This window comes from Setaria viridis, chromosome 3, assembly GCF_005286985.2.
Source record: "Setaria viridis chromosome 3, Setaria_viridis_v4.0, whole genome shotgun sequence".
Taxonomy (NCBI): Eukaryota; Viridiplantae; Streptophyta; class Magnoliopsida; order Poales; family Poaceae; genus Setaria; species Setaria viridis.
In genome coordinates this window covers 49603640-49629865 of record NC_048265.2, presented here as the reverse complement: position 1 = coordinate 49629865, position 26226 = coordinate 49603640, and the positions used below count along the sequence as shown (strand labels likewise).

The following is a 26226-nucleotide window of genomic DNA, read 5'->3' as shown; positions in this document are numbered from 1 at the left end:
TAAGGAATAATGGAAATGGGATGCACCGAGAAAAGAATGGTCGCTGGTTGGTACTCCACTGGATTCACGCTGCTCAAGTCAGCTTCATGCGTGTGGTGTGAGAACTGCCAAGCGAAGCGCAGTGGAACTCTGGAACGCGGTGGCAGAGTTGAGAGTGGAGGCTATCGTACATGTTGCGCCGACCGGAGTACGGTGACGCGCCGAGGACGAGGTCATGGCGCAGGTGAGCAAGGATGGAACAAGATTCGCCGTAGCAACACTCGTCGATCCTGATGATGACACGTAAATCATCGATCGTCAACAGAATCAAGGCTTAGAATCCTTTCTTTGTTTTTTTTGGTCCGTCTTTCTCCAGAAACTTGTAATCTTGTAAACAACCCCGCACAACACATTATTAATTACTACACCAACTGTGTTTGTTTGGTTGTTTCTTGGCCAAAGTTAAAGTACGTATTCTTAACGCAACCCCGCATGCTCTTGGCCTCTGTCAGGCGATGAGGGGAGCATTGGAATAATCTGGTTTTCTTATATAGTATATATATACCACTGCAAACTGCAACTCTCTACATCAGCGCTGTTCAGTTGTTGGCTTGTTGCTCGTCCAGCCAAGATCGATTACAAAATACACTTTGAGAATGGTCCAGCCACACAGTATATAGCACTCCCATAGTCCATACTGCAACTATATATGTGCATCCACTAGCCAGTGATGTTAGTCACGAGACAAAGATGGCACCTCTAGCATGAGAGAGCTGGCTTGTTTTTATTTGCTCGTCCAAACAAGATCGAGTGCAAATGGATTTTGAGAATGGCTGGCATCTGGGAAAATGCTCTCAGATCCTACCGACAACAATGCGCCGATGTGGTTGCGAGTGTGTCCCTTGCAACGATGTTGACTTCGACAAAAATGCGCCGCCCTCCCGCTGTCGATTCTGGAGCAACTGTCAAAGATGCATGCCTATGGAGTTTCAGGTGATGAAGCCATGAACGCATGATCGCTGATGCCTGGTGCCAAGCCTTCCCTTCAATGTAATCACCAACTTTATAACGTTTTACCCCCTTTTGTTTTAAAATTGCTGGAAAACAACCAAAGATGTAAAGCTTTTGGCTTGCTCAAAGCCCTTTGAAATGAAAATCAGATGGGGATGCTCTCCCCCGTTGATCCTAAAAAAAAAGGACAAGATGGGAATTTCACCCCCACCAAATTGAGTGTAGCAACTGCAGCTAGGTGACAGCTTAAGCAGCAAAGGCATTGTTCAGATTCATGTGCATGCAGACCATGCATGCTGACGTTCCATGAATATATGCTGTGTGCTGTCGGTTATACTCCTAGCACAAAGAGCCACCACACCTTCTTTATACTCCTAACCCGTCTCGATGGAATCATTTTCCCGTCTACTGATCGAAAACTGATTCACAAACAATCAGGGAAGAAAAACACAAGAACCAACAAATGCAAATCAGAGTTCCTGTCGACATGATGCAAGGGAGAAGGGAATGGGTGGCACCGAGAAAAGAATGGTCGCATGACGCTCGTGTGGATTCGCACTGGCAAAATCAGCATCAAGCATGAGATTAGATAATTGTCAGGCAGGTCGGCCTGAAGATGACTACACAGTTGAGAGTGGAGGCTAACATACAGCGTTGCACCGACCGAAAGCACGACAACGGCGAGCGGAAGAGGAGGTTAGCAAACATACAAGTAACAAGATTCAATGATTCACATCATGGGCTTCTATTTTTGTAGCATTTTATATATAGTTTTGTGAGCCCTACAATTTTTCTCATCAATAATTAGTTAGTTTGATTTCAAGTAATTCGGCTTTGTTGTTCAGTTTCGCATTTGATCAACCCTTAAAATAGTAGCACACTGCAGTATATTGCAACTATGTGCATCATCAACTAGCGGTTCAGCTGTTGGCTTGTTTTATTTGCTCGTCAAAACAAGATCGAGGACAAATACATAGATTGTGCTATGAGAAATTCCTGACGAACCCGTGTGTTGTTGTGAGGGTGTCCAATAGGAAAATTGCGAGAATTTTACAGGGAATCCTGTATCAATTTAATGTGCCTGCTCAGATTATACAAATACATAAAAAAATTACCATCCTATATATTTGAACTAATCCACACGGGAAATTTCAACAAAGTTTACTCGCTTCATAACCATATGACGGTAAGTAGAAATGCAGCACAGAGCAGCTACACCTCCTTAATTTACTACCTATTAGGAGGAGTTAATATCCAACCTAACATGTCTCGATGAAATCACATGCCTATAAATATTCGAGAAAGGAACCCTATTGACCATCTACTTACCGTCATGCGCCCATCTACTAAACACAACAAAAGCAACAAATGAACTCCAAAGTTCTTATCGAGCATGCAAGGGAATGGGAATGGGTGGCACCGAGGAAAGAATTGTCGCTTGGAGCGAATTTAGTGCCGCAACAGCTTGGTGAACAAGAACATCCTTGACAATCCATCCTGTGAGCTGTGTGGCCAGGTGGAAGACTGCAACCATGTCATCTTTCGCTGCTCCTTTGCATCACAGGTTTGGGCGTCGCTTGGCTCTCACACGGCCAACTCCTCTGTCCAAGTTCTCTGGATTGTTCCCCATCCGACAACAGTCCCTGCACGGCACTACAATGGCTTCCTCCTGATCTCATGGATGCTATGGAAGCACCGCAACGACACCGTCTTCTCAAGAGCCCCACCATCTCACGCACGATTCTGGGCGTCCTGCAGGGATGAAGTGCGTCGAGCGATTGCTGAAGCCTTGTGCACTGTCTTTTGTTCAATGTAATGCCTAGTAACTGACTGAATGAGCCCCCTTCCCCTCTCGCTTGTTTTCCTTGCTGAAACCCAAGTTGTACAGACTTTTGGCCTTCAAAAGGCCCTATAATGAATTCAGGTGCGCAACCCCCCCCCCCCCCCCCCCCCCCCCCCCCCCCCCCCCCCCCCCCCACCCGGGTCCCCTGTTGACCCTAAAAAAAAGAATTGTCGCATGGTACTTCTGTCAATCCACACTGCGCCCACACGATTGTAAGGCAGCGTAGTGAGCATGGAACAAGATCCATCATGGGCGTGATTGATTGCACCTCATGACATGACAGAGCTCGTCATCTCAGGCAGTCAGGCTCTCAGCTGCTCTGTACCAGTAATTCCTTTCGAGCTAGAACACATTGAGAGGCTCCATCTCTTCTAGCGCAACCTCATGAGGGTTGTCAATTATTCTCATGAAAATGATGCTCCTCTCACAACATCTCCGTTTTGTGCTAGTGTATGTCTTTTCTTTGAGTCTACACGTTCTTGGCCAATTGCATACTTTTGTTTTGAAACGAGCCAACAGGAGGGCTACTGCTATATTAAAATAGAGGCCAATTGCATGCTTGACACCGCTTTGAACAGTTATGGTAGATATTCATTACCCAAAATAACTCGTCAGATTAGTTAATCCTTTGCTGTTACTGCTATGTGAAGCATGTTCAAGCTTAGCTCTTGTCTATGCTGCACTGATGCAAGATTTTGTAAACGCATACTGTGGTTGTACTGGTATGCATTCCTGCATGACTCTGATGCTGCTGCTCGTCAAACTTACCAGCTCTGTTGCGTTCCTCTGCTGTTGAACCCGTTCTCTGTTTGAGCAGGAGTTGTCGACTTCGAAAGGACACGAGGCAGCACCACGTTGGTTTGTCAGCATGAGTGATGAGGTTTGGGCACTTGCAAAACCTCATATATGCAAACAGGCCATTTCGTTTAAAATATCACTTTTCACATTTAATAATTACTAAATCATCCATAATCATGAACATTTAGATCTTATATATACTATATATACTAAGTAGTAGTATTATGTACCGTAAAAGGGCTTTGCAAACAGATAGAGCATTCATTCTGACGAATTTTGAGAGAGCGAAGAAAACCGATTCATTACTGCCACTACACTGAATCAGAATGAAGATATACCAGGGATGCAATAAAAGAACATACAGAGCCACAGTTCTTTCTGCTAAAAAAAATTGTAGACACTTAATGCAGACATACTCTCTCTTCATTAGAGGGCTCTGAATTTGACACTACCTTGCGTTGTCATTGACAATTTGACACTGCAGTGAGCAATGGCAGAAGTAAAGGAGATCGCTCCATTGAGTTGACCTGAGCAACATATCATTTCTGAATCGAAGTGGAATTATTCATCGCTTGTCTGGTATGAACAACCAGATTCACCATTTCTTTTGAAAAAGAACACGCAAGAGAGCTGTGTATCTTTGTATTAAGAAGAAAGAAGAGATAGTTTAAGGTTACAACGCGGGCCAACTGGGCGTACGCACACGAAACAACTTTGCATCAATGATTACGTAATGAAATGAACAACTAATCAACAGCAAACAGGAGGCAGGTCGACTAAGGATGTGGTCCTCCTGCTGATACTGGCCAACCCAGCAAGGATAGGTGTGTGGCACCTGCGCTGCACCAAAGCTGAGCCTGCTCGACGATTTCAGAAACCAGCCGGCTGGGCTGTTTAGCTTGTGCTCCGTTGAAAATTCGCCATTCCTAAGCCTGAACGATACTTCCCATAAGACGAAGATGGTTTCAGCCGCCAACGGAATTAGTCAACTCTTGCACAGGACCTGTCAATCAGATGTCTTACTGAAGCATCACATGCTCAATTTTACATCTGAACGACTGCCTCACTGCCTCACTGGTCTGCTGCCTAGCACACTGAAACCCCATGTTTCTGACAAAATTAGCTTCAGCTCAAAGATGAAGATTTCAGGCTATTATATTATACCGGGGACTTTTTTGAGTCGTTAACTAGTGTGCTCGTTGTGTGAAAATGTAGGTATGCATTTTGCAACCAGTGCCTGGGTGCGTAGGTCGTAGAGTCGGCATGTTCTTTTTTTCTTGAGATGGAGCCGCTTCTATTGACTTGCCATTATCTAAAGAAGATTGGTTTTCCAGTTCATTGTCAGCAGACTCCATTTTGCTGATGCCTGAACTCTGAAACACGCAGCATTTTCATCAACGCAACAGACAACTGAAAGCAGGAGAGCATCAACCGAAATTTCTCATCCAACTACTGTGAGCAGAATGAGAGCTCCCCCCTCCCCACCGCCAGCCCCCCTCGTTCCGCCGCCGCCGCGCCGCCCACCGCTGCCGGCGTCAACCCAAGCCCACCTCCGCGGAGCCCCAACGAAACTGAACCTCAACCAGAACCCACGACCCGACCCCCATTATCCCCACCCTCAAAGAGAGCCTGGGAGCAGTTCGCCTATGCCTCCCCACCGCCACCGCCGCGGATCCACCGGCGGCCGCCGCCCGAGGTCGATTGGGTGCCGGACTCGCCGGATCCGCAGGTCACCTCGCCGGATCTGAAGATCCCCCTACAAGATCTGCTACCTGCCGCCTCCAGGCTCTCTCCCATCGCGCGGGGCGGGACACGGTCCTATGCGGAGGTCGTCAGAGGAAGAACCTTCAATACTCCAACTGCCCGAGCACCTCTCCGCCACCACGGGGAAGACAGCTCTCCTACCCATGGGAGATGGAGTAAACCCGGCGACAAGACAACCACGCGGCGCATTCAAGACTCCACGCCAGTGACTCCGCCCCCCGGACCTCCGTACGGCGGAGTAATGGGAACATTGCAGCACAATCCGGATCTCCATGCCTGGCAAACTGTGAAGAGTCGACGGATGCGGCGGCAAGCGCGGCCCGAGAAGCTGCGACGCGACGGCGGACATGACCGGCGCTGCAGAGACAATTCAAGACGGCCATCAAGCCGGGCTTTGCTCGCCTTTAAGCGGGCGACCCAGGGCCGTTGCTTCCGCTGCCTCACCCCCAACCACCTCGCCTCTGCGTGCCGCGACCCGGTGCGCTGCTTCCGGTGCCGGCGCCTCGGGCACAGAGAGCGCGAGTGCAGAGCAGCGCGGCCGCAACCTCACCGGAGATCCGAGCTTCGGGAGCCTCCCCGCACACCCACACCACCTGCAAAGCCAAGCGACGCTACTTCTGGCCACCGCCCGCCGCCTAACAACACCAGCTCTCCCACACATCGCCGCTCCTCCAATCGCCGCCCCCACCACCCACTACAACCAAGTGCCACCACAACCAAAATGGCCATAGGTGATCCGAACACGCGGCCGGAAGTCGAGACTGTGTTCGTCTCCACAACTTTCCACCTTGAGCATGATGCGCGGGACTGGAAGCCTGTGCGCTTGTCCCGTGGGCATTACACTTGCCGCCGGACGCCGGCGCCAGGGACATTGCCGCCCTCCTCACCAGAGAGCTCCACCTGCGGCCTGGCGATGTTGCCGTCACACTCCACCAGCCCGAGCCGTACCTCATCAGGTTCGAGCAGGCTGAGCACGCGGCGGAGGCGCGACGGCGAGGAAGATTCACAGGCGCCGGCATCGACATCTGCCTCCGTACCTGGCGAAGCCTCACCCACGCCCTTGGATTCCGCATCTTCTACAGGGTTCGACTCTGCCTCGACGGAATCCCGTCGCACGCTTGGACACCGGAGATCGTCGAGCGCGTCATCGGCCACAAGTGCGCCCTGTAGCACATCGTCACCGATCTCCTTCAACCGGCGGACTCCAGACACATTGAGCTGTGGGCTTGGACAGTCGATCCGAGCGAAATCCCGAAGAAGGTAGGGCTTGCATTCACTCATAACCCAGCAGCAAGTTCATCCACCTTCGCAGTCTCGGCCGAGCCCTTGCAGCTGCCCTGGCAGCAAGGGACTCGGTATGAAGTCTTCATCCACCTGCCCCTTCTGGAGGATTACTCGGCGGCGGCACGAGATCTTCAGCAGGCCATCGACAATCCGCAGAGCATCGTCCCCATCAGGCGTCGCTATGAATGGCGGTACGGCCTTGTCGACGGTGCGCCCTCTGATGCAAGGTCGCGCTTCCCGACGCGACTTCCTTGACCGCCGCGTGAGCACTCCAGCGCGGACCCAAGCGGGGGACGGCGCGCTCCTGCGGCTGGCTACAGAACAGAGCCTGGTGACCGAGCTGTGGAGGATGCTGGGGAAGGCGGACGGCGGCGCGACACCTCCACCCATCAAGATCAACGCAACAGAGAAGACCGCTCCAGGCGTCGGCCGGCGCGGCAGCGCTGCGATGACCGGCCATTCATCTGGCCGTCCCGTCGTGGCGGCGATGACGACGACCAAGAAGGCGACTACGACCACCCAGGACAGGGGCGGCACGTCGACTCCGACTACTGGGGGTGTGCGGGAGCAATGCGCCATGACCACACACGCTCCCCCCCACGGCGCAACTATGCGCCTCCGCACGGACGGCGCCATGAAGCCGACGCACTGAGGCTAACCAACTTAGCTCCATCACAGCTTCAAGCACTCTTCGCGGCGCAGGCGGCAACCCTGAAGAACTACATCCACCACCAGGTAATCGAGGCACCCCCCTCCACTGACATCTCCACCTTGGATGCCAGGACGCGCTTCTGGCACGCCGGCGCCGACGAGTACATCCGCAAGGCATGCTGGCTCGCCGACCGGCTCGGCATCGAGGAGGCGGCGCCGGGGGAAAAGGCCTGGTCCGACCCAGTCCCACTGCCGCAAGTCTTCAACACGCTTCGCACGGCGCTGCTACAGGAACCGGCGACGGCGGCTTCTCCAACAGTCGAAGAGGTCAACTGTGCCCTTGATGCGCTGTGCGTCGAGGCCGGGCAGGACCAACAGCTTCAGCAGGCCGCGGCCCAACCGGGCAGCTCGCCTGGCAAGGCGGCCCAACAGGCAACGATCGGGATGACTGAAGCCCCAGCCCACTTCGGCGGCCCATCCCCGCCAGAACCAGAGCACACGGGCTCTCGCCTGAGGGATAGAGATAACCTGGCCCATCAAACACTGCAAGCACCAATCCTTTACCACCGCCGATCCAGACCGGCCCATACCATAACACCGGAGCGGCCCACACCAATTCAGCCACCCCCCACTGCGCCACCGATTACGCCAGAGCCACAAATTGACGACTTATTCGCAACACCGCCGCCACCAGCTCTACTGCAACCCCCACCGCAACGCACACGTAGAGGCCGCACCTTTGACATGACCAAAGTTCGGCGGAGTGCACGCCTAGCTAAAAAGCCAGCTATGCCAGCAGTAGAACGCGCGCAGCGAAACCTTTACAAAAAACTAGGTGTCGGCACTGATGAGATAATGCCAATTGAACAGGTTCTGCAGGACTTTCTTAACATGTTTCAGGGGCCACTGCTGGACTACATCATCTCTGCCATGACTGCCCTCTTCGACCTTGACGATGAAGCGGTGGACCAAGCAAATGAAGCACTTCTGCAGATGGCTGGCACTGATGTGGGTGAGCTCCAGCAGATGGAACATGCGGCTGCATGAGCTCCTGCCGCGGCAACTCCGTCAAGCGTCTCTTTACCAGTTTATGTATTGCTACCTTTATGTACCTTATCTTTATGCTCCTCACCCTGCTGGCTGCGACCTTCGGGGAGGAGTTCACCCTAGCCCTGCTGGCTGCGACCTTCGGGCAAAAACTCTGAACTATAAACTATGCCCAGCCCACGACAAACCTAAAATGGCGACGCCTTTCCTCATTACTACAAAATGCGCCGATGAACACGAGTCACCAACGACGGCAACTAAGAACACAGAGAAGCGCACCCACGGGATTACTACTCTACAAGCCGCAATGCCATGGCTGCAGCAACTGCAATTCGGCCACTCCACCTTCGTGCGCTACAAACATACCTTCCATGAGTAACAATTTTCAAATAATGAGCTGGAACGTGAGAGGGCTAAACTCTCCTGCAAGATGTCTCACAGTTCGTGAAACTATTGCGGCCACAACATGCCACATTGTATGCCTGCAGGAAACAAAGTTGCAAAATATCGATGCGGCACTAGCAAATCTACTAGGAGGACCTCGCTTAGCTAATTTCACATACCAAGCGGCTTCAGGCACAAAAGGCGGTATACTTCTACTCTGGGATGACGGAGTTTTTGACATACAGGATATCCAAACAAGTCGGTTTTTCATCTCCGCAACAGCAATAGTTAAGCACAGTAACACTCGGTTCCAATTCACGACGGTATACGGCCAGCACGGCACTCAGCCAAGCCTGCCTTCCTACGCCAACTGCGAGCAATGGCGCCTGACGACACCACTCAATGGTTAATACTGGGCGATTTCAACCTAATATACAGCGCAAGAGACGAGAACAATAACAACTTAAATCGGAGGCTTATGAGGAGATTCAGAGCAACACTGAACTATTGCGGACTTAAAGAAATTCACCTACAGAACAGGCGTTTTACCTGGAGCAACGCAAGACATCAGCCGACGCTAACGCGAATTGACAAAGTTTTCTGCAATGCATCTTGGGATGTACAATTTGATGATCACGTCCTTCACGCCCTATCTTCCTCGCACTCAGACCACTGCCCGTTAATACTTGCGCAACACTCGGGACCTCGTAAACCGACACCATTCAGATTCGAAAACTTTTGGACACGGCTACCAGGATTCTATGAAATTGTAAACAAGGAATGGTCAAAGCCGACTACCCATACTGAGCCGTTCCATAGACTGGGCTGCAAACTACATAACACTGCCCGCGCACTAAGGACATGGAGCCGAATGCACGTTTCCGACGCTCGCTTAAAACTGCATATGGCACAAGAAGTCATCCTACGCCTCGATGTAGCTGAGGAAGCAAGAACGCTCACGGAACCAGAACACAACATACGGAGCAAACTCAAAAAACGACTTTTGGGATGGGCGGCCATAGAGAAAGCGAGAAGGAAACAGTGCTCTAGGATAACCTACCTACGAGAAGGTGATGCGAATACAAAGTTTTTCCACCTCAAGGCAAACGGGAGGAGGCGGAAAAACTTCATCCAGCGACTGAAGAGGGGAAATGACTGGGCCGTGACGCACATACAAAAACAGCAAATAATCCAAAACCACTTCGAAAACGTGATGTCCGCTCCTCCTACCCGCACCAGAACCTTTAACTAGGACCAGCTACATTTCCCAGCGGTGGATTTAACCGGAATTGACAACCCTTTTTCAGATAAGGAAATACAAAATGCAATAATTGCCCTGCCCAAAGATAAAGCGCCAGGCCCAGATGGCTTCACTGGGTTGTTCTTCAAGTCTTGCTGGGGTATCATCAAAGGAGACGTCATTGCGGCAGTAAACGCTTTCCACGCCGGGAGATGCAACGACTTAAATTTACTTAACACAGCAGCCATTGTGTTGGTACCCAAAAAAGACGGAGCTGAAAGCATAAACGACTTTAGGCCGATCAGTCTTATACATGCAATAGCAAAGATCATTACCAAAGTGCTGGCAACTAGGCTTCAGCCCTACATGGACAAATTGATTTCGCCAAGCCAAAGTGCCTTCATCAAAGGACGAAGCATCCACGACAATTTCCTGTATGTTCGGAACATGGCAAGAAGGTTCCACAGGCACGGAATGCCGACACTGCTAATGAAACTGGACATCTCAAAGGCTTTCGATTCTGTCCGCTGGGACTACCTGCTTGAACTATTGCAACATAGAGGTTTTTCTGCAAGATGGCGTAACTGGATCATGGCATTACTAGTCACATCAACCTCCAAAGTCCTAATAAACGGAATTCCATCAGACACAATTGTGCATGGGCGAGGCCTATGGCAAGGAGACCCCCTCTCTCCCTTCCTTTTCATCCTGGCGATAGATCCACTGTACCAACTAATACACACGGCGACAGAATTGGGATTACTTCAAAAACTGGGCGGACGCACGCCGCGCACTAACATCTCTATGTACGCCGATGACGCGGCTATCTTCATAAAACCAACAAAGGAAGATGTCACGAATGTCACAAAACTCCTACATTTATTCGGAGAGGCCACAGGACTCCAAACAAATCTACAAAAGACAACAGTGGCTCCCATTAGCTGCAATAACGTAGACCTCGACGAAATCCTATCCGAATGGCCAATCACTCGCACCGGCTTCCCATTAAAATACCTCGGGCTACCACTTGCGATAAGGCTCCTAAGGAAAGTGGACTTCCAACCCCTAATAGACAAAGCAGCTAAGAAACTATCTGGGTGGCAAAATCGCAACATCACACAAGCAGGCCGAGTTTGCCTCGCCAAAGCTGTGCTTTATGCGCAACCTTTATATCTGCTAACTGTATTAAAACCAACATGCGAAGTCCTGGACGAACTAGACAAAATAAGGAAGAGGTTCATCTGGGCTGGAGACAATCTGCTAACAGGTGGCAAGTGCAAGGTCAACTGGATCAAATCCTGCTTACCAAAGGAAAACGGCGGACTAGGAGTACTGAACCTTCATAATTTTGCTAGAGCATTGCGACTCCGATGGCTTTGGCATGAATGGGAGTCCCCGGGGAAAACATGGATTGGAATGGACATTCCATGCGACGACTCTGATCGACGCTTATTCGCGGCTTGCACAGCTATCACAGTGGGAAATGGATGCAAAACAAGCTTCTGGCACTCAGCTTGGGGAAGGGGTACCCGACCAAAGGACATTGCGCCCAACATATATAAGCTATCTAGGGGGAAGCATAAAACTCTCGCAGAGGCATTACACAACAATAGATGGGTGACGGACATAAACATCCACGCCGGACTAACAACGCGACACTTACAAGAATTCGTCACACTATGGCGGCTAGTAGCGACAGTAAGCCTCCAAGCACAACACGAAGACACAATCCGCTGGAAATTCACGCAAAGTGGACAATACTCAACGGCATCAGCGTACAAGGCACAGTTTTTAGGATCCACTTATGCACCGCACAGTAAAACAATATGGAAATGCTGGGCACCACCGAAATGCAAATTTTTCGCGTTGCTGATACTACAGGACCGGGTTTGGACAGCTGATCGACTTGCGCGAAGGGGGTGGCCGCACTCGCCAAGTTGTCCCCTATGCCGAGTACAACAAGAGACAGCACATCATCTCCTGACACAATGCAGATACACCAAACGAATATGGAGTCTTGTTACCACCTGGGCCTCGCAACCCAGTCTACACCCTTCGGAGTGGCCACCATCTGCCAATGCTCTTGAGTGGTGGATAAATATGACTACAAGGACAGAAGCTCCTCGGAAAGGAACTTGCTCTATGGGCCTGCTGGTAATATGGGAAATTTGGAAGGAACGCAATCGACGAATCTTCGACCATCAAGGGATGGCCGCAACCTCCCTGCTGGCACAAATCAAAGCGGAAGCAGACACATGGATTTTAGCAGGGGCGAGAGCACTAGCGCAGTTCTTATCCAGAGAGTAATCGTGATAGGAAAGGGAAACTTTGTATCTCTCCCGTAAAAATCTGTAATTATCTACTTTCTCAATGAAATAGGCACTATCCCGTGCCCATTCATTCAAAAAAAAAATTTCTCATCCATTGAAGCTTATTATGCGAAATTTGCGGGAGGCCCAATGGCTGTTCTGATTTGGTTGCCGTCGGCAGATTAACCGGAGATTCCTCAGCATAAAAAATCAGTCTCAAGTTCCTGCTGTGATGGCAATTCAGCTTCGAATTCAGACAAGCGCGTTCAGTGTAGCAGAGAATTCAGAGTTGTTTTCCTGATCTTCTCCGAAGAGTCCATCGCTGATGTATGATCCATCCCCACATGTATGATCCATCCCCGAAGGACACGAGGGCAGCACCACGTTGGTTGGTCAGCTCGAGTGATAGGTTTGGGGACACTTGCAAAACCCCAATATGTGCAAACAGAGCATTCATTCTGATGAATTTTGAGAGAGCAAAGGAAATCCATTCATTAGCATCACTGCCACTACACTGAATCAGAATGAAGATATGCCAGGTTGTGTGGACAAAAAACACAAAATGGAAGTGGAATTGTTCATCGCTTTTTTTGGTATGAACAGCCAGATTCCTCATTCCTTAAGCCTGAACAATACTACTTCCCATAAGAAGATTGTTTCAGCAGCCAACGGATTTAGTCAACGCTTGGGAAGATTGCACAGGACTTGTCAATACTTTAAGGTCCAAAGAAAGTAACAGACCAACTGAGTCTATCAATGATACTGAGATGCATGCGTCTTCTCTCAGACTATTCCAAGTTATATTAGCAATAATGTTCTAGGGAAGAGTTTTTTTTATCTAATCTAGGAGACAAGGGGACATTGTTGTTTCTACCGGCAGCGATGTTTTACTGAAATATCAGGTGTTTTTTACACCTGAACGACTGCCTTCAAGGACACTGAAACCCCATGCTCTAAGATGAAGATTTCAGGCTACTGTATTATGCCGGGGGCGTTTTTGACTCTTGCAAGTTGCGGCAGCTTATTGTGGCTTTGTTGTATCCTGATCAAGTGCTCTGTTGTGCTTGTACTTGAGTATGTCATGTTCTCAGTTTCAAGTTTCAACGCAGTATGAACGCCATCACCGTCAAACACGAAAACTGATGGAGTTCAGTAACAAAACACTCTGCTGTGCTCACAGTTTTCTAGTCCCTGTACTGCACAGGCAGCAGCCAACATGGAGTCATGTAGACTTCTGAGAAACGACCTTTTGATTGTGTCTGAATGTTCGGTCGCTTCGGCAAGGTTGGAGATGGAAAAAAAATTTCACTCGACCTACTTTGATCTGGATTTCTTCTGCTAGAGCATGCAGCAGAATATGCTGACTTTGGAGGTGAAGCAGAGGAAGAAGAAGACGAGATCGATCACTTTGGTTAGCATGAGTGATCTTATCAGGTTTCATGACGCATGAAGTTAAACAGCCCTGCTTTCCTTAATTCAATAGTAAATTATCACGATGGATCTACTGCACGCATGCAGTGACATCAACTCTTTTGACAGCACCAAAATGTATCTGATTATATTTGCTCTGACCATCTTGCCTTTTTATCTTTGTTGACAACTTCATGGCATGCATCAGAGCTTCAGAAAGGTAGGACCTACGAGTTACTTATCTCTACAGTCTTCAGAGATGGAATGTGTGTTCAACAGAAAATCTTGGTTCCTTTTGGATCATCATTGTTGCTATTATGTGTCATCATTTGAATAGTTTGATCGAAAAAGACATCAAAGTTTGAATAAATTTGGTAGTTGAGCACTTCAACTACTTCATAAAAAAGAAGATATAGGGACCAAAATTTAGCATTGAATTGAATTTTAAACTCATCATTCTTAGCTGAAAATGGACTCTAGAGGCCATGATAACTTTCGCATCCAGTTATAGGACATGAAAAATGATTTTTCACCAGTTGCCATCAACTGAGAATTCATCTATTACTTGCATTGTAGTTTAGACAGTGCTACAGAAAAATAACAAAACAAAGGAAGTTAAAGAGACTCAACTAATTGGAAGATACCTTGTGAAAGAAACAGTTGCGATAGTCTGATTATAATCAGGATCAGGACGAATGCCTACTATTAAAAAATCTCTAAAAACTAAAGATTGGAAAAAAAAAAGTTCCAGAATTGTATGATTGCAGGATATAGAGCCAGCTTAGTTCAACTCGAATAGCCTAAATAATTGTTTCTAATTGTTTCAAAGAGAGCAGAATATATAAGTAAGATACTTCAAAAAGGAAATCATGTGCACTGCAAGATGTATACCCAAAAATAAGTGGAGATTACATGGCTTCCCATTACAAGAAGGATGAAAAATCAGTAGAATCCAGGACCAAAATAGAAACACCACCAACAAAGAGAACGAGAAAAAGCTTATGTTTGATGAAACTGAGTGACAGACAATAGAGGTGTTAGAACTTGTGGGAGCACATGAGAGTTTTATAAGGATATTTTTCTCGGAAATTCATAGTTTTTATTGCAGAAAATAGACCGGATCTTTTTTAACGGAATTATCTTAAACAAACAGGACAGTGTTACGCCGTAAAACATATGATGTACTCATTGTAAGAAAGTCGCGCCCTGCTATCCATACAAGCAACAATTCAGTCTAGATTCTGGAGAGGTCAATTTGTGGGTCCTAAATGTTTTCTTAACCATTATCAAACAAAAGAGGGACTCAGATTTTTCTTTATGCCAAAATTTCCTGGATAACTACGAGTGCCAAGTGTCAGGTTACAAAAATTGTTTCCCTCTTACAAATCCACAGCTGCTGACTGCATTTTTCATCCAGGCTGAAAATGGTGGACTCAACCATCACACTTTTCCAAACCTGGAAATATTTAGCATCTTTTTTCTTTGCTTGGATGGATATGGAGTTATTTTGAAGCAACATGTGTAGGTGTGTCACTTTCCTCGCAGTGACTAAAAATTTGATGGCCAGAGTTTTGTGTCGTATGAATGCTTTGAGATTCTTCAGCTCTAGCAGTACAAGTAGCAAAGGGGGACTGATTTTCTTACCTAATCCGAAGCTTCTCCAAGTTTTGTGGCTCAAAATGTAAGTTACACTTTAATATGAGACAAATCCGCACATCCCTTTCCACCCAACATAAACGGCATTAAAAATTTAACTGTCGACGAAATTTTGTGATCAACCCTTTTCTCAGTAGAAAAAAATATCTACGCACGGTTTAGCTTTTACACCCGGAGCTTTTCTTCCTGAAACTATTTTTTCCTGTTAATTTGAAGAGACAACCGCGGTCTCAAATCGCGACAACTACCGGACAGAGAGAAATTACAACAGTTAACAAAAATGTAGCAAATGTATTCCAAAATCTGATAGTAGTTACCATTCAGATCCAAAATTTAATTTGCAAACAAGCAAAAGGGTCCAATTTGAGGGGAAAAATACCACTCACCCTCGTTTGTGGTAATAAAAGAAAAAAGGATAGCAGATAATTCACCCTGCAAAATTAAAAGGGCTAGATTAAACAAATCAATCACACTCCTACCGAGTCAAAGGGCATGACGACCTCTGCCTTGACTTGGCACAACACAACATAGTATTGATATGCTTAACCATACTCCCTCCATTCCAAATTATAAGTTATTTTTAGAGAGTCAAAACATCTCAAGTTTGACCAAATTTATACAATAAAGTACTAACATTCATGATACCAAATAAGTACTATTAGTTTCTTCATTAAATATATTTTCATAGTATATATCTATTCGGTGCCATAAAATTTTGTGATCCTCTCTATAATTTTGGTCAAACGTAAAATTGTTTGACACTCCAAGAAAGTTAGAATGACTTATAATTTGGAACGGAAAGATTACAAAAGAAAAATCAAACCATCATCTGAAATAGATTCCTAGCTCAAAAAATCAGAACGAGTCCTCAACCATTAAAAAAGGCATCACTGTATGATGCGTTCTAAGTCAAAAATTTGAGTCTTTAGAAGTTTGTAAAGTAGATTAGGTTAAATAATTGCTTAATTACTTCCTCTAATTTGTGCAGGAAATGAAATGAGAAAGTTCAACGTATAAGGCCAAAGTTCCATTGACTTGGACCTGGGCAAAAATTTCTCACATCTTAATCTTTGGCTGTCTTCAATTCAACGTATGACCACTCATTTTACAATAAGGGCCAGGCCATCCAAACATATTAATACAGCGATTAACCAAGTCCGTACACAGCCTCCATTTGGCCACCATCATCACCATGTATGGCATGTAAAGCAGCTATCTTAGCCCTAGAAGCAAGAACAAGCTCCTGATGAAGCCAGCCATGGAGGAGGAGAAGCCATTGTTGGAAAGGATCAAGAAGACAGGCGGCGGAGCCGAAGAAGTCGAAAACGAAGAGGATGACTTGGTGTTCCCGGGGTTCCGGTTCCACCCGACGGACCAGGAGCTCGTGGGCTTCTACCTCGCGAGGAAGGTGGAGAAGAAGGGGTTCAGTATTGACATCATCAAGGAGATCGACATCTACAAGCATGACCCCTGGGATCTTCCAAGTATGTTCAATTCATGTCACAGTCACAGTGTGTTCTTCTTTGATTGCTCAAGATGGAAGCTAGCATGCATGGAGATCGATCGGAGCTGACTGTGTGGAGGTATGCATGAACATGCATGCAGATGAAGCTCGGCATGGGGTGGTGCAGGGTGCATCAGGAGACAAAGACAGGTACTTCTTCTGCCTGCGTGGACGCAAGTACAGGAACAGTATCCGGCCCAACCGCGTCACCAGCTCCGGCTTCTGGAAGGCCACCGGCATCGACAAGCCCATCCACGGCGGCGGCGGCGAGTGCCTCGGGCTCAAGAAGTCCCTCGTCTACTACCGCGGCAGCGCCGGCAGGGGCACCAAGACCGACTGGATGATGCACGAGTTCCGCCTCCCCTCGACGGCGGCGTCGGCGGCGGCGGCGGCGGCCGAGCTCCAAGATGCAGTCAGTGCTAATAATTCACAGATCAACCCTGTAACTCTCAAACACAATAATTCAGATAAACTGAAACACTATTTAATTCTTTTTGTTCATCTCTAATCACAGGAAATATGGACGATATGCCGGATCTTCAAGAGGAACATGTCGTCGTACAATAGGAGGTGCCAGCAACAGCAGCTGAAACAAGAACACAGCAGCGAACGAAGCCATCAGCAGCAGCAACAGCAGTTGCAATATTACTATGACTACCACTATCTCCATCAGCACAGGATTTCCGTGGCGATGGCGAGCAGCTTCGACTTCGATTCGTCAGAGACGAAGGAGGCTTATGGCGCCACTGACCACAACCAGCCGTTCCTGTTGCATGGTTTCCATGGCGTGTCATCGGCCATAACAACAGCAGCAGCAACATCAGGATTGATGATGGGAGCTCCTTCGTTGCCAGCATCGACGTCAGGGTGGAGCGAGCTGACGACCTTGAGAGAAAGTGGTAGCACCTGGGACGAGCTCGGAAGGATCATGGAGATCTAACAGATAGATGCAACCTACTTGGAATTAAATACGGATCACTATTCACTAGCTTTGCATGGCTTTGGCATTAGTAATAGCACTTAACTTTACCTACCCTCGTTGTAAATACGGCTCCTCGTCCTCAACCATGTGCGTGTGCATGGATGGTCCGTGTTGTAAAAATATTTTATCACTTAATTTCTTCTTAATACAAAGATATGCAGCTCTTCTACGTACCAACCCTATGTCGCTTGTACAGTGGTTTGACGTCTCACCATATTGGGTATATAGTTTGCTCTAGATCAGTCCTCCCTCAACTCCTCATTATGCTTCGAAATGTGTCCGATTCACTTTGGAACCCCAAATAACTGGAGTTAGTTTCTCCCTTGCTGAAATTGGCAATTCGGCATTTAATCCAAAATCACTTCACAAAATGAGGCCATAATTCCACGTGGCGAAATTGAGCATACCTCAGCTAATAAAACTCCTTTTTGATGGAACATTGCAGGTATTGTTTGTTTAATTACGGTCTACAGAAGTTGCCTGTGAATGGAGCCATTGCACGTGAATGTTGTCACAGTTTCAAACTTCTAACTTAAAACTAAACTTGTACAATTTTTTTTAATACATGTTGAACACGTTTTCATTAAGAAGAAGAGAATTACAAAGATGTAATTTTAGGAGAAACCCACCTAAAGTGCAAAGTTACAAGAACCACCACCCTGGCAACAAGCAAAACACAAACACAACAACAAAAAAAGAAAACTACACCACCACCACCACACTAATCACGACCTAAGATGGCTCGTACCTGCAAGAGAGAAAGACACCATGAAAACATGCACATCACGTATTGCCTAACAATAGAGAACCAACTGAGTTAGAGTGTGAATGTCATGCAAGATGATGCCTCCAAGGAGGAAGCAACGCCAATACCAACATCATCCATCTGTAGCAGACCAAGTCTTCACATGGCAAAAATCAAATAGATTTGATGGCCGCAACAACACCCAGTGTGGTAAGCTAGATAATAGATAATGTAAATCCATGCGTATTCGAGTGTAGCCTCGAATCTTCCTGTCCCATTCCCAAATATACATCTAGATATCCATGATATTGTTGTCTAGACAATCCAAATGTTCTTCCATATAAAAAAAATAGATACTTTTTCTCAAAAGCAAAATGAGACATGTGCTAAGCGCCCCACGTCGTCTCCCTGGAGGCGACACGGGTGGCTCCACCGCCACCACCGCCCCTCCTGACCTCCTCCCCACCTCACCACCCTCGGAGCAGTGCACCGGAAGCCCGAGTGCCTGCTAGGAAGGCGGCGACCAGCCGGGGACCCGCACAGACTTTGGGTGCGGCGGCGCGGGCTACAGAGGTGGCGGCGACGCCCTGGGCCGACGGATCTGGCGTTCCAGGGATCGGATCCGGCGCCCCCGGGGATGGATCTGCGCGTCATGACGGTGGGTAGGCGGCCGTCCTGGCCTCAAGTCCGGCATCTCGGTGGGCCCAGGACCTGGCGGCGGTGGCTCCTCTGCGGCGACAGCTGGGGGTGAGCGCGGGGTGTGGTGGCGCTCACACCCCCCTTGGGCAGCGGTGCTGGAACTCCACCACGAGTTGCAAACGTGACCGGTGCAAGTGGCCACCACTCGCTCGTGTCTGGCAGGAGCGATTGTGCGGCCAGCAATGGGCTGCGTGGGAGGGGATTTGTGGCGGGGGCGGCGAGATGCAGGTTGGGGTGACGGGTTGCGTGGGAGGGGATTTGAGGTAGGGGCGGTGAGCTGCGAGACCGAGGGTAGCAGCCACGTGGATGCAGGCGGCCCAGGGGATGGCATCCAATCCGCCGTGTGGTTGAACAGCTCGCGGAGGTCGGCCCCGAGCGCAGAGGCGAGGTGGCGCTGTGCGGGGAAAGGAGTGGATCGGCCAGCGGTGGCAGACGGAGTGCGACCAGTCCGGCGTGAGACTGTGCGAGGGCGGGCAAGTGGGGCGAGCAACAAGCCGGGGCACAACGGCTTCTATGCCTCAACAGTGGCAGCGTGGTGCCGCAGCCGGGGTGTCATGTGCGAGGTGTCCCAGTGATGCCATGGAGGCGTGGCAAGGACACCTGGCACAGGGGTGCGCTGGTGGCACCGAGGTGAGGCTGCAGGCGTCATCGGGCCACCTCTCCTCGGCTAAGGAGTTGCGGAGGTGGCAACTGGAGCGGAAGGCGGCTGAGCATTGATGGGGGCTCGCGCCACGTGGAGGAGGCTGCGAGGAGTGGATGTGGCGGCGAGCAAGCGGAGGTGGAGGCATGGCGGCGTGGTCACGTTGGTGTGCGGTGGCGACACCGCCCCGGTTTGGGCTGCTATGACTGTGGTTTGGGAATGTCAAACTATGAGCTTGTGGTGAGGGTTGGGATGCTCAAGGCGAAAGCCCTCGCTGGCGTTTGCTAGTGGAGTTGACTACGACGCCCTAGGGCGTTGTTCTCCCCGTTGGGGGCGTCACTTCGGAGCTACAACCCTACTGCACAGAGTTCTCTGGTTGGAAACCCTATCCAGACCCTGGACAAGCGCCGGCGGCGCCATTGGCATCATGCTCTCTTTGGAGGCATTGTTTACAGAGACCCATCTTGGTTAATGACATTGTTGGTCCATTGGTCATTGGCGGCCGCAGCTGGTGGCAGCATTTCGGTCGTGTGGAAAGCTAGACAGGTGTTGCTAAGGCCACGTGGAGGCGATCGTAGGTACGGCAGCGGTCAGGGGTTGTTACATGGTTGTCGGCTTTGGCTGCTTGCAGCGGACTGCGGCGGCTGGTATTGCTTGGCAACGGTCAGAGCGGTGTGGGACTACGTCGGAGGATGGCACTTGCGGCAACGACAGCGTGGGACAATTAGGCTTGCAGCGGACCTCAGCGGGTTGATCAGCTTGGCTAGGCTATCCGGTGCGGTACATCGTCAAAAAGTGATGCATGCGACTTCTCGGTTTGCTGTCTTGACCGCGGAGGCTTTTGCACGGGTGAAGCAACGAGGTGAAGTTGACCTGCGGCGGCGGTTTTGGTTGTTTGATGGAGATTTGGTGAAGCGGGGCAGCATTGCTCACCACTCTGACGGCAATAAAAGAAACGGATTCGTGACATGGAGTACCACGGTGGGTGAGGCGAGGCCCTCGCGCATGGTGTTTCTTCGAGACGATGAGAGCGAGGTGGAGTCCAACGATGGTTGTAGCGAGGCCCCCATGCGTCGTGTTATCGTGGTGGTGACTGCGAGGCAACCTGTGATATATTCGGATTCGGTGGTATCACTCCGTCAGTTGGAGTATGGTGTTGTAGCGGCACTACGACGGAGGGTCCCGCATGGCGGTGGCCTTCTCGGTGCGGTGCAGTCTACTCCTATCGGTTCCCTATCGACGTAGGGCCACGCTCGGAGATTTCGACAAATTGATGAGCATGATTGTTGCCTTGTTGGTGGATGCCGCCTTGGTGAGTGGAGTGGGGAGGCCGCGTTGACGTCCCAATCCAACCGATCGGGTGTGCCGGTTTTGAGTTGAGTGGTGACCCGCGTTGATATCCCAAACTAGCCAGATGAGTCTTTTTTTCCTTTTCTTTTCCTTTTCCTGTCTATAGCCTCTAATCTTATATTTTCTACTATATTAATAAAACACGCACTATCTTTTGCGTCGTTCTTTGAGAAAGCAAAATGAGACGGAGGAAGAAGGGATGTATCGGGCGAAAGAAATGGGCTGATACGGCGCCGCCCGTAAATAAGTGTTTCGAAAGCGATAAGAGATAACCCGTCACTCAAAGATGATCTTTTGTTAGCTTAGCCGCTGTGTGATTAGAACTGCCATCATCTGTGCCTGGGCCCACACGCCCACGTGGTGTACCGACCAATCATCAGTGTCCCTGTCCTCTCCCTGCGCCGGATAGCTCGCCGCCGCCGGTCCACTCGCCCACCTCGCCCGTCATGGCCGCCGCTGCAGCCGCAGCTGCCGCTCGGCGCGTCCCGCTCCGGGCGTCCCCGCCGGCACCAGCCTCGCCGGAGACAGCTAAGGCCCCTGCTTCCGTTCCGACCTCCTCGGCCGCCTCTGCATCTCCTCCGCTCCGCGCCGCCGTCGCTCCGAGTTCCGGCCGCCGGCTCCCGGCGCCGCCGCTCCGGTGCTCCTCCTCGTCATCGGAGACCTCGGTACCGCCGAGCATCGGCTTGCTTGTGGAGGTGGAGGGGTGAGGGGCCATAAAAATCCAGTCTTTCTACTCCTCAGTTCGTGAATTCCAATTTCCCCTTGTTTTTATCCCAAAAAAGGAGTGCCTTTTCTGCTTGTAGAGCATGGTAGTTGCTGAAGCTAGAGCGGTTACTGGGATTAGAAATGTTCAAATTTAGAATAACTGTGCAGATGTAGACAGTGGCAGGAATTAGTGAGAGTAACGTGTCCTCAGATAATTCGCTGAGACAAATGCCACAATTAAGTAATTTTGTATCTGATTATTTCTGTGAGAATCCATTCTCCATTTTGTATCGATCTAGCTGAACCATGCTTTGTTGTTGAACAAATACTACTGAGTTTTCTTTTGAGCTATTAGCCTATTACGGAGTAGTGAATAGTGATGCCTTTTCTTGCTTTCCTTTGCATTGCTGATATCAGAAGAATTACTGTTTCTGATTGAGCATTTCATGTTTCTGTTCCGCAGAGTTCTTGCAGATGTCTACCGTTTCGGCAATCGTCAGGCTTTCAATGTAGGTGCGAGACATATAAATCTTTCTATGCTTCATGTCCTTATCAAGTTCTATTACTCTTTGTAGCACTTTATTTTTCTTTAATCTATGCCATGCCATGCTGAGGTTGAAATACAAAATAGCAAATAAAGTAGATAAACAATGAAGGGATCTAGCAGAATAGAAGTCTAGCTGCACAATTGTGCATAGTTCTTGCCTGTCTTGATTCTAATACATATTAATATTTTATTCCACCAGCGTTTCAAAGTCTCGGGCTAGATTGTGCAAATTGGACAGAGCCAATATATACTGATTTGGTCAGGTGCGTATTAAGTTCTCTAGCGTCGTCAATCACATGTCCTGCCTCTCCTTCAACACTGGGTTAGCTCTTGGCATTACAGATTGGATCGTGTTCCCTTGCTGTGTTGTCCCCTTTTGTCTAACCTCTTAGTTTGGACTGGACTGGACGGAGGTGTTTCCTTTTCTCTTTATGTTGATTATTATTTTCCTAAAGCTACTTTGTTTTCTAGGAAAGCTCGTGGTGATGAGGAAAGGATGCTGGCATTATTCTTTGACAGGGTATGGTCTATTTCTTCCCCTAGTATGCTTTTTGGTCTTGTAGGAATTAGCAAATCTGGCTACACTACATCGCAAGTCAGCTACATTTGCTTAAAGACATTGGGGGAAAACAGAACATCTAAGCGAATTCTTTCAATTTCTGTAGCTTGTAGCCAAATTTCATTAAAAAATAATTGTTCCTCCCATGTGACAAAATACTTGTTGTGTAATATAGCTTTGTGGATCTGAGTAATTGCATCTGCTGATGCATTTCATTTTTGGAATTTAACCCCTTCCTCTGACTTGACACAGATTGGCTGGCCTACATCTTTGCCGACTAGTGAGAAAGGATCATTTATGAAAAGTGTTCTTCGTGAAAAGGTAAGCATATCAAGCATTACCTGGCCACTTTATGATATATCAGGCCTTGACAGAAGTTAGCTTGAGTTGTACCTTGTTGGTAGTGTTTTCTGATCCTTTTCCTCATCACTGGACTCCTGATTTCACCTAACTTTTATATATGCCAATTGCATTCAGCCAAGGATCTCAATTTCTTTTGTGCATATTATCCATGTATGATTCTACTAAGGAATGGAGAACAAACTAATTTTTATCCAGTGCAGCTGGCTGGCAGTTAGAAAACAGAATGTTTGGATATAACCTGAAAGCAGGGTTACTTCGCTTAATTCCTGTTCTATGCGCTAGTTTTTATCCACCATTTCCTGGCACTAATTTCTAAGTTTGAACCTGATTTCAATCAACCTGATTAATCAGGATCTTGAATTTGATATCAAAATGGACTAGTGTTCCTTCTCTTTCACCCATTTTCATTATAAATATTGTTATATTGACTTCTTTGAGCATCATTCTCTTGTTCTAGTTGAAAGCTTTGGAAGAGTTCTCAGCTTCTGGTAGCTTACCACTGCGGCCTGGAGTTGAAACGTAAGACTTCAATCTTTCTTTTTTTCGAGAATACGCAAGAGAGCTGCATATCTTTTTCATTAAGGGAAGCAGAATAAAAATTGTTACAACATGATCCGCCGAAGCGCTCACTGGCACATGGTTCAAACTACTGACTTATGCTAAGAAAAGAACTACCGGAAAAGAAGAGTAGTTGTGATCTAGACTGAAATAGCATCTCCTGATGTGGGAACTACAGCAGAGCTGAGTTCACCATGTCTTTTTGCTCTGTCTTGGGCCTATAGCCTGATCACCTCACCAATATCACAGACTACTTGAGCGACTGTTGCGTTCTTTGCTTTGGAAGATGCGAGCCTTCCTGATTTTCCATGCTATCAGCATGAACAAGGAGTTGAGGCCCTTAGAATGTTGCTTGTCCATATACCCTGCCTGAGCTGCAGACACCAGTCAATTACTTGTAAATTGTAATAAGCAGTCTCTATAGACGTATGCACTGTCGTTCATTTTTCTCATCCTTAAACTTTTGCAAGAATTACAGGACCATTTAACTAAGTGATCATGTGGGCCATTTGTTGATATCTAAAAGAAGGAACAGAAGTCATAGCATTTCAAATAAAAGTTTCTGTGTGTTCTGATACACATGCTGCATGCTTTGATTTCATCAATTCATGAGCATTTATAAGCAAATTATTTTTGTCCTTATTTTGATCTTATGTATTTTTCTGAACAGCGTTTGCCTCTCTTAAATACTCTGCGCTTGCCATAGGATATGAATGACTCTATCTTGAACTTTAAGTTGCCATGTGTCTGATTCTGTGTATGAAATCATTCGAAGGTTCATTGATGATGCACTTAGTCAGGGTATCCCTGTGGCCATATTGGCTGCATATGGGAGGAATGGAGAAAATATTTCAAGGTACAGTTTGTATAAAAAAATATCTACTGTCTACTCTTGTTATTTATCTCAAACTAATTGATGGAAATGCTGTAATTTGTCAAGATATTTTGTTCTCATTCCTTTTCTATTTGACTCTAGATCCATAGTTAAAAAATTGGGTCCTGAAAGAACATCAAAAATAAAGATTGTTGGAAAAGATGAGGTTGAAGGAAGCTTCTACGGGCAACTTGTTCTTGGTAAAGGAGTCACATCCAGTTTGGATGAGCAACTTATCAGGGAAGCCCAAAAGGCTGGTAAGTATTGCTGAATGAAAAAATTGCAGCCTCGTTCATTTTTGTTTCAGTTCAAGGACCATTTGAAGTTAATTCCAAATGTTCTGTTGCAACAGCTTCCGCAGAGAAGCAGAGGATTGCAGAAGAGGTTGCATCGATCCTAAAGCTTAGCGTTGACATCACAGTGTCTGAAAGGTTATTTCTAACACTGTACCTCCCTGGAAGAATATTATCTGATTTTCATTGCCTAGAATATTATCTAAATTTCACTGCCTAGTCACCATTGTCAGCTCTGAGAAGGTAATAGCGGCTCTGCGAGCTGGGTCTGAATACGTTGGATGCGACGTACGGAACTGCATTCTTGTTGCGGGCAGCCAACCTGGTGTCCTTGCAGCAGAGCGCATTGGCATGCCATGCGTAGTTGTTCGAAGCAGGTAAACTGCCTTTGCCTCTCATGTACATGGCTTATTTCAACCATGATTCGGGTTCATGTTATCTTACTAAAAATCTGTGTCTCCCAGCTTTACTGCCAGAGCAGAATTTCCCTCCGCGAAGGCTGTCATGGATGGATTTGGCGGTACAGACTTAACCGTATCAAAACTACTGAGCAAGAAGTGGTCTTAATAATGTGTCGATTATCAAAACTAAAGGATGGATTGGAGAATGCTATGAATTCGTAACTGATCGAGTCCTGGCCCATGAGAAGCCTTTTTGTAAACATGAGACACTTGCTGATGAAAGCTGTGAGAAGCGGAAACAGTAATTGTTTTAGCAATTGAGCAATAATATGAATCAGCAATTCAAGTATTCAATAAATTGTCAGATTTGTTCTGAGGTCTGTGATCTTTGGCTTTTACTCCTTAGAGTTGAGACACACGTAGAGACTAGAAAAATTAAGAGTTGGCCATTCATTACTAAAATCTTATGTTTCCCTCCCATATTGAATGATCAAGATACATTTCAGATAATCTCATCTACATGTCAAGTGTCAACAAGTTGCAATCCTGATGAATGGCCAACAGATGTTTATTTCCTGGCCCACTTTCATTGAATCCAGTGCTTTGCTGGCCTGACAAGGAGCCCCTAAA

General features: G+C 47.8%; 2 protein-coding genes across 4 annotated transcripts; both read left to right on the top strand.

Moving 5' to 3' along the window:
- The first annotated feature begins 16516 nt into the window (after positions 1–16516).
- LOC117850710 (transcription factor JUNGBRUNNEN 1) lies at positions 16517–18061 on the top strand. The gene is made up of 2 exons (XM_072292333.1): positions 16517–16860; positions 16982–18061. The coding sequence occupies exons 1-2, from the start codon at positions 16623–16625 to the stop codon at positions 17386–17388; spliced, it is 645 nt and encodes a 214-aa protein (XP_072148434.1). The 5' UTR covers positions 16517–16622; the 3' UTR covers positions 17389–18061.
- Positions 18062–21658: 3597 nt separating this feature from the next.
- LOC117850405 (CBBY-like protein) lies at positions 21659–25976 on the top strand. Of its 3 annotated transcripts, none has more exons than XM_034732231.2 (11): positions 21677–21999; positions 22465–22514; positions 22748–22870; positions 23025–23068; positions 23360–23428; positions 23928–23989; positions 24804–24884; positions 25005–25159; positions 25255–25333; positions 25429–25572; positions 25660–25976. In XM_034732231.2, the coding sequence occupies exons 1-11, from the start codon at positions 21743–21745 to the stop codon at positions 25760–25762; spliced, it is 1167 nt and encodes a 388-aa protein (XP_034588122.1). In that variant the 5' UTR covers positions 21677–21742; the 3' UTR covers positions 25763–25976. The 3 variants fall into 3 exon arrangements, with proteins under 3 accessions (XP_034588124.1, XP_034588122.1, XP_034588123.2); XM_034732232.2 differs by having other exon boundaries at positions 21682–21999; positions 22748–22811; positions 23020–23068; XM_034732233.2 differs by lacking the exon at positions 25660–25976 and having other exon boundaries at positions 21659–21999; positions 25416–25566.
- Positions 25977–26226: the final 250 nt, after the last annotated feature.